General features: G+C 52.7%; 1 protein-coding gene across 1 annotated transcript; it reads left to right on the top strand.

Annotated features, from left to right (window-relative positions):
* The first annotated feature begins 1,855 nt into the window (after positions 1-1,855).
* Positions 1,856-5,843, top strand: FZD8 (frizzled class receptor 8). The gene has a single exon (XM_085631893.1). It carries the CDS (start codon positions 2,399-2,401, stop codon positions 4,238-4,240), a length of 1,842 nt encoding a protein of 613 aa, XP_085488019.1. The 5' UTR covers positions 1,856-2,398; the 3' UTR covers positions 4,241-5,843.
* The last annotated feature ends 3,140 nt before the right edge of the window (positions 5,844-8,983 follow it).

The following is an 8,983-nucleotide window of genomic DNA, read 5'->3' as shown; positions in this document are numbered from 1 at the left end:
GACTCTACACATGCATGTCCAAACGGACCTGACTGGGAGACCCTAAACCCACAGGTGAGCCAGTAAGGACTCACTGACTAACCGACAAGAGCTCACCGTGCACACAAACACTCCGACGATGTCTGCTTCTTGCAGTGTAACTTGCCGGTCGCTGGGAGATCCCTTTAACCAGTGTATAAACTTCTTATGGCGGGCAGGACTGTTTGTGGGAGACTTTTGCACATTCTGCACACAGGGTCCATGCTGAGTCCGTCTCGGTGACCCATCGCCGCTGCGCTGTTGCTGCACGGCGGAGGTTTCACTGGCTGTCACAGACTTTACAAAATCCACTCCTTACAGACAGTGGCACAGGAGTTCAGCGCTGCAAATGGGCTATCACCAACACCGGCGCTAGAAACATACATTTTCAGTGATTGATTACAACTTACAATCAGTGTGCACTTCAGGTGCATGGAGCGGATCTCGGTGCACCAGCCACTAACACACAGCCCCACTCTGTGAAGGGATGTAATTTGTGACAGCATAACATAAAACTTTCTTTCACTGGTGCAAACTGCACTTCCATTGAAGAGATATACCTTAAATTATAGCGCTAAATACGTTATATCCAAGTGCGCTCTGAATGAAGAGAACGCATAACTTAATGGGTGTGCAGCAGTGCCAACACCGGGAATGTGCACAGACCAGGAGAGAGCTTTGCATACAACCTTCACGCTGTGTACACTCCAACTATAGGCATTAGGTACTAGGAGATGCGGGAATGTACTTAGCCGAACAGTGCCAGGTAACAGAACCGAACACTCCGCACTCCATGTACGCTGTGAATGCAAAGATAGACTTGGCTATAGCGCTTAACTCACATCTGACTCCCAATGCACACCATGAATGCACTGATTACCCTGCACTGTGAATGCCATGAATGTGTGTACAATAAGTGACTGTTTTAATGCCACCTTCAATCCCTGCACAATGTGACCCCGTTAAGTCGGTGTAATATTCACCGTCGCGCCACACACACTTTTCACCGCTTGTGGACTGGGTCTGCACAGAATGCACGAGTGAACACTGCGAATGCCACGAACACTGAAAATGATTTATGTAAATTTCGCTCATTGTAAACTGCAAATATTTTGAGCGGGCGTGCCCTGGAAGCCAGCATTGTACACACCTGCCATTCCATGTACACGGTGCACGTACAGGACAAGGGCACACTCCACTCACCAGCGACGGGAGTCCCAGCCTCCGTGTGCAGCCTTGATTCCATCAGCCTAGTGCCGCCTCCCAGCCCCGCACTCACACGGGCCACTTACATTGAATAGTTCCTATATTAAAACATCAGGCGCTGATATCATCTGTGTGATGCGATCCTCCGGGATGCACTCCCCCAATCATTTCTGTCCCCTCAAAGCAAAAACTATTGTCAACAGCGCGCCTTTGATCTGAGTGGGGTGTGTATTGTAAACTCTGCACGCGAACACAGACCCGCAGATCCCCGAGCTGCGGGGGTCAGCCCGTGTCCCCTCTTCCAGTGTTATTGCTGTTAGCACTTTGGGGGCTGCCTGAGTGCATCAGTGAATGATAAACCGCTCCCGAGCGCGCAAACCCTAGCTGAATGGCAGCAGATAAGCCTGATTGCTTCTGCTGTCCTCGCCCCGCCCCTTCTATTAGATGGACTAGTGCCGCATCCAATGACTAGACCCCTTGAGTATTTGAGGAGGGCTCACAGGCTGTGCACTGTACTCCAAAGCCCGCCTCCCCTCTGGGGAAGACAGTTATTGGTCCACGGACGGGATCCCGAGGGTGTCACCTATAAATATTCATGTCCAGGCGCCTGTATTCAGAAACAAATCTCGCTCGCCTTCCTAAGGAAAGTGAAGTGCTGCGCGGACACGGGCGGGCTCCAGGTGCGTTCAGAAGGAGAACTCCGGCGAAAGCAGTAGCAGTGTGTGCAGAGGGAAGCACCACACAGCCGGAGGACAGAGTATTTGTTCCAGGAGGCATTGTTGTTTTATATTTGACATTTTTGCTCAGCCGCTCTGCGAGCCAGAGGACTGGGTGGAAAGTTGCATGTGCTGCTGGAGCGGACCGGGACAGTGGCTAAAGTTATCCTGGACTCTGGGACTTGTTAAGGTGCATCAAGGGGTGCGCTCGAATAGACCTGTGAAGTTTCAGTACATGGGAGTGTGTCAACTGCAGAGACGTGCGTGAACAAGCCCCGCAGCAAGGGCCACCGAGAGTCGCCCACGAAAACACCCTGCTGCAGAGAGTGCGCCGGGACCTACCTGCGAAGCTGCACTGGGGCGCCTGTGCATGCTGCAGCCTGCGCTCCTGGCGGAGCATGAAGTTCCGGGCGTGAGACCCGGGTGAGTCGTCTGCACGGAGTCCCGCTGCCCCCAGCATGGAGCGCGGCCGCCCGTTGGCAGCACCCCGCCTGACGCTGCTCCTGCTGCCGCTGCTCCTCCTGCTGTCCGCCCGCTGCCCCCGGAGCCTCGCCGCCGCGGCCGCCGCCTCCAAGGAGCTGACGTGCCAGGAGATCACCGTCCCGCTGTGCCGGGGCATCGGCTACAACTACACCTACATGCCCAACCAGTTCAACCACGACACGCAGGACGAGGCCGGCCTGGAGGTGCACCAGTTCTGGCCGCTGGTGGAGATCCAGTGCTCGCCGGACCTCAAGTTCTTCCTGTGCAGCATGTACACACCCATCTGCCTGGAGGAGTACAAGAAGCCGCTGCCACCCTGCCGCGCAGTCTGCGAGCGGGCCAAGGCCGGCTGCGCGCCCCTCATGCGCCAGTACGGCTTCGCCTGGCCCGACCGCATGCGCTGCGACCAGCTCCCGGCGCACGCCACCTCCGACTCCCTCTGCATGGACTACAACCGCACGGAGCCGGCCGGGGCGGCCACCACCGCTGCCCCACGGCCTGACCCCCCGCGCCCGGCCAAGCCATCGCACCCGCAGTTGAAGCCTCGGCCCAAGCCCCGGCCGCCGCCACAGGACACCGGCGGAGGGGACTCCTCGTGCCAGCCGGGCTGCAAGTGTCGGGCGCCCATGGTGCAGGTGACCAGCGAGCACCACCCGCTCTACAACCGCGTGCGCACCGGGCACATGCCCAACTGCGCTATGCCATGCCACAACCCCTTCTTCAGCGCCGACGAGCGAGCCTTCACCGCTTTCTGGATTGGACTCTGGTCCGTGCTGTGCTTTCTGTCCACGCTGGCCACCGTGGCCACCTTTCTCATTGACATGGAACGCTTCAAGTACCCAGAGAGGCCAATTATCTTTCTGGCCGTCTGTTACCTCTTTGTGTCTGCTGGCTACTTGGTGCGGCTGGTGGCCGGCCACGAGCGGGTGGCCTGCAGCTCTGGTGGTGGCCGTGCAGTTGGTGGAGCGGCAGAACACATCCACTATGAGACCACAGGCCCAGCTCTCTGCACTGTTGTCTTCCTGCTGGTCTACTTTTTCGGCATGGCCTCTTCCATCTGGTGGGTCATCCTGTCACTCACCTGGTTCCTGGCAGCTGGCCTGAAGTGGGGCAATGAGGCTATTGCTGGCTATGCACAATACTTCCATCTCGCCGCCTGGCTGTTGCCCAGTGTCCAGTCCATCGCAGTGCTGGCACTGAGCTCTGTGGATGGTGATCCAGTGGCCGGCATCTGCTCAGTGGGCAACCAGAGCTTGGACAATCTGCGTGGCTTTGTGCTGGCACCACTGGTGGTCTACCTGCTGGTGGGTGCCCTCTTCCTGCTAGCTGGCTTTGTGTCACTCTTCCGCATCCGCAGTGTCATCCTCAAGCAGGGTGGTGCCACCAAAACTGACAAGTTGGAACGGCTGATGGTGCGCATTGGTGTCTTCAGTGTGCTCTACACCGTCCCTGCCACTGTGGTGGTGGCCTGCTTTTTCTACGAGCAGCACAATCGACAGGCCTGGGAGGCGGCTCACAACTGCCCCTGTCCTTCCAGCCAACAGGGTGGACCACCGTTGCCACCCCGCCGGCCAGACTATGCTGTTTTCATGCTCAAGTACTTCATGTGTCTAGTGGTGGGCATCACGTCAGGGGTCTGGATCTGGTCAGGCAAGACATTGGACTCCTGGAAGGCCTTCTGCACGCGCTGTTTTTGGGGGACCAAAGGGGCGGGCGGAGGGTCCATTTACAGCGATGCCAGCACTGGTCTGACGTGGAGGTCCGGCACTGCCAGCTCTGTCTCCTACCCCAAACAGATGCCCTTGTCGCAGGTCTGAGGCTTGTAAAACTGTGGGACTGGTTTCTCAAGTGGATTGTTCCACCTCCCTGTCACCCTTCCTCTGCTGTGGTGGTGGGTATGGACATTGCCCGTGGTCTTCCTGTTGGGATCGCAGACTTATTGATCCTCTTATACACCACTGACATTTGCTCTCATTGGGACTGAAAGGGGTTGGCCAACATATCCTCCTAAAATGAGATTGTCGCTCACTCTGGGGTACCAACTCTCCAGTGCATCCGATGACACCGTCCTGTTCTCCTTGCACTGTTGTTGTGAAAAATCACGCTGCTGAAGAATGCCCAGTTGGGTTTCCAGACTTATACCCCACTAAAGCTGGGCCCAAGTAGGTCTTGATGGACAATTGCCCCTTACTACTCTTGCCACACTGTCTTAACATGTTGCTCCAAACTTTGTAGGGGTTTCCAGACTTACCCCGCTTCAAGATTCCCAAATAATGAGGCAGTGGAAAATTTCAGCCGTCCCTCTACCACTCTTCCTTCAGACTCCAGGGCCTAGATAGATCGATACTTCCGTGGACCAACCATCTACCAAACTTTTTGCGGACACAGGTCCAGGGGAACTGAGAATGCACTGGAGAGGGGCTGCCAACCCTTTATAACCCTTCCTGCAGACACTGGGTCCCAGGTGGAATGATAGAGAACCGGGCAGTGGCTGCCAACCTCTTTTTCACCCCTCTCACAAACACCGGGGCCCAGATAGATTGACACTGTGGAAGTCACGGACTGCCAGTCCTTTTACCATCCTTCCTACAGACAGTGGGTGGGACCCATGTCAGTTGATGCCACAGTGCCCACCAAACATTATTACAGAGACAGTAGCCCTTGTAGACTTATCCTGCAGCAGGCAATGGCTGTCACCCAGTGCCACCTCACACACACCCTGCACTAACCTGAAAGATTTAGAGTATTCCCACAGGTTTCCAGCCCCGTCCCCTTCAAAATTCCCACACATATCCCAACAGGACTTGCTGATGGGTGGCAACTCCAACAAGGGCACTTCTTGGGTAGTGACGACCCCCCTCCCCCCAAAGTTTCTTGCTACTTAGCATGAAAATGAACTCTAATGGTATCCATTAGCTGGGCCTCGAATGACTGGTTAGAACAATATACCTGGTAGAGGGTACTCCAGCCCCCCTTCCCCCATCTCCATTTATATGCAAGGAGGTCGTTAATTTGCTACCCATGGACTCTGGCTCCAGATTGGGAGGCACAAAGATTTAACGGTGCTTGAGGCTGTTGCGCAAAGGCTACTTTTCGCCCTTCTCCACTTAAATCCGAAGGGTAAAAAGTCTGCCTGACTAGTGACTTTTGGGAACTTTTTTTATATCGAGGAATCGAAATGCCTTAAAACATATCTTTAAGCATCACAATCACCCCAACTAATTACGGGTTCCGAACATTTTAAAGATGTATATTTATATAATTATTGTTAATCGTGTAAAATACGTGTAATATATGTAAATACCAAGAGAAACCTATACAATTGTGTAAAATATGTTTTTGTAAAAAAGTTTAGAGACTGCCGTCGATAAAAGCAAGCAAATTATTTGCCTACTCTATTTTGTCAATAAAATTACTTTTTGGTAAACTCGTTTTTAGGGTCATTTCCTGTTCGCACCGACTTTTTGTGTAGTACTTGCAAAGGGAAATGGGCCTTTACTCGCATTTTTGTGTAAAATTTGGCTTTACACTTACAACTTCAGAGAAACTTTTTATTCACCAGCTCTCTGCTTGGTGAGGAAATGTTTTTACACTTTGCAAGTGGCCCGGGGCTGTGCTCGCTAATGGGTATGCAGATTGTGCAAGGGAGTCGCAGCTTGGTGTTGCACGTGGCTAATTGGATGTGTGCGCTCAAACTGGCTGGATGATTGCTGTCGTTTGCACCCTGGCACACGGACACCGGGGGTTCCCAACACCTGCGTTTTAGCTTCAAGTTACACCCGAATGTGAGAGGGTACTGGTACTTTAAAGTTTCCTATGTCCATGTCTGAGTAGCGTAGCCCGTCCTGCCATTTTCTTTGCATACTGGGACTTAAAGTCCTGATTTTTTTTTTATATATTGGAATTGAGGTCAATACAAGTATCGGAAATCAAAAAGGGAAAAACAAAGGCGGACCAGGTACCACTGTGTGTATTCCACAGTGCTCGAGTTTTCCATGTCCAAACACGAGCGAGCCATCCCAGGCTAGAGTTTTACTTCAGTTCTAACTTTTTGTGTTTTAATTGCATAAATAGGACTACAGGTCCCAGAATGCACGGAAAATGCATGGTTTGGGAGTCCTACTCCTGCATAGTTTAGGAGACATCTAGTCTGGTGATGGGACATGCTGTGATTTGCTAGTGTTTGGTGGGGTGGGTCTCTGTTTAGCATTCTAGCAAGAAGCACATATTACGGGAATGTCGGGTGTAATCATGTACCTCATTGCCTGGTTCTACGAAGACAAAAAAAAGAATTGGGGCTGACGCCCAATTTAGGTAAACCAGGACTACAACTCCCATGATGCCCAGGTCCCTGCTCTGGGTTCTTACAGGAGCGCCATGGTTTAATCTGGTTCCCTTAATTGTCTGAATAACCTATCGCGGCTGAACTGGCGTAAGTACAACTTGGTCTCTTTGGTTTTGGGAAAGCGTTGTTCTTCTGTCAGCGCCATTTGTAGGGGGAGAAAGGCGGCCTGAATGAGCGGCTGAGGTGGCCTGGCCGCCTCTGTTCTCTACCTGCCTGTCCGGCGGCAGAGCGCGTCATTTGAAGGGAACTCGGGCTCTCTTTGAGCCCCGAACCTTTGATCTTTTCTCTTCCCCCGAACGTGAGGTTTTCTTTCCCAGCTCTCTGTCTCTCATGTCACAGCCCAGTCGCCGCCGCGGAGCCTTCGGTTCCTCAATTAGGACGGCGTGGGGCATTTTTTTTTTCTCCAAGAGGGGGGACTTGTAACAGTTAGTGAACACTCGAGGGAGGGGGCAGCCTTTTAACCAGCTTTTTCCCTCGCATTGTTAGCCAGGCTGCAGGCAGCAGGGCATGAGCTGGGCAGCAAAGAAAAGGGGCATGAATGCCCCACAGGTGGCCTGTTCCATAATCCCCCAATTTAAAAAGTTTTCCTTTGCACGACAATGGCTTTACAGAGCCCACTCCCCTCCGGCCCTAATTGAGCCCATGAACAACACTTATGAACTGCCAGATTTTCTTTAAATGGGGGAAAAAGACGCTCCGGCCTGCAGCTTTGGGGGCTCGCGCGCAGTGCGCTGTGGGGGAAGGGAGGACCCTGGTCGTGGCCGCTCTGGACCCATGATGTGTGCTGTTTCCTGTCAGTTTAGCAATCATTTTAAAAAGTAGCGGAGGTGGTGCGTGCGGTGAAAGGATGCCCGCGGGTGTCTCATTAGCGTGTCAGTCAGGAAGGAGATGGGCCGCTACCGTGCTGACGGCAGGTACGCCCGGTCTTGGGGGGAGGGGCGGCGAAGGGGCCTCAGCCCCGCCCCTGGAACGTGTGAATTCCAAGACCGGACAGCTCCCTCGCCTTTTAGCGTGAAATTATTTTACAGTGTATCATTAGAAATGCTGTTCTCTCTAGGGTGGGATATAGACGATTGTCATTAGTGTATGAACCTGTTCAAGTCATTGTAGCTAGCTCTTAGAGTGCTGGGCTTCTAGTAAAACCAGTTTTTTTGGGGGGTGGGGCTGATTGCCTGGTACTCTGAATATATTTTCCCAGTCACTTAAATATGTGACAGACTCCCCCCCCCCCCCCCCCCCCCCCCCAAACATACTAAAAGTGTGGTTGTGGATGCTTCTGAATAAACTAACTCACTGGCAATCGTTTGGGGTAGTATTCTACCCATTATTTTTGGCCCACTATGCCACCTCAGGTCAGTCCCAGCCACATGCAAATCTGCCTTCATCCAATCAGAATGCTCCAAGCCGAACTGCCAAACTAGTGCTCATCTTAACCAGACCACGAGCCGCCCAAGACTGGTTTTGGCCTTATTGGCCGCTACTATCCGTTACTGAGTACAGGCACTTTTTTATTTTGAGAGGGAAAGTACCGGCACTTCGCAAGAGAAAGGTAATACTTTTAATTGGAGAGTGCCGGCCCTTCTCAGACACGAGCAGGTACTCTCTTGCAGAGTACCTGCTCGTCTATTTTTCGATTTCATTGGGCCTCATCTGTCGAAAGCAACACAAGTGAGAAGGGATCCGCACCTGGGCCTACCCATGGCCTCTTAAGGCATTATTTGAAAAACATAAAGCGATGGGATGAATGATTGTAAAAGTTCAACCACTGGCGTTCACTTTGGGGTAGCATTCCAATCCATCAGTTTTTTTGCCCACTATGCCACTCAGATTAGACCCAGCCATAGGAAAATCATCCTCAAGCCTGCTCCAATAGGAATAGTCCATCCCAAACTGCCACATTTCTCTGATCTGGAACACAAGTTACCCAAAAACCGGTTTGGGCCTAGCTGGGCCTTGTCTGCCCAGTGCAGATTAGTTACGATGGCAGCACAGTGACCAGGGGACCCACATCTAAGAACTGTTCCCTCCTACATACACCATTGTTTGCTCATGTCCTGCAATACAACACTGCTAAAGCCCAGCTTTTTATGGCCTAACTCCTTATTGCTCTCAAAGCCACTGTGTGCTTTTAGTGCGTTGAAGTGCCAGGTATTGCCGGGTTGGTTTATTTGGAGTCTGCTGCTGCGGGAATTTGAGCCCTCCCCGCGGCAGCGGG

Source organism: Triturus cristatus, chromosome 10, assembly GCF_964204655.1.
Source record: "Triturus cristatus chromosome 10, aTriCri1.1, whole genome shotgun sequence".
Lineage (NCBI taxonomy): Eukaryota > Metazoa > Chordata > Amphibia > Caudata > Salamandridae > Triturus > Triturus cristatus.
This window is presented reverse-complemented; position numbering and strand designations above follow the sequence as displayed.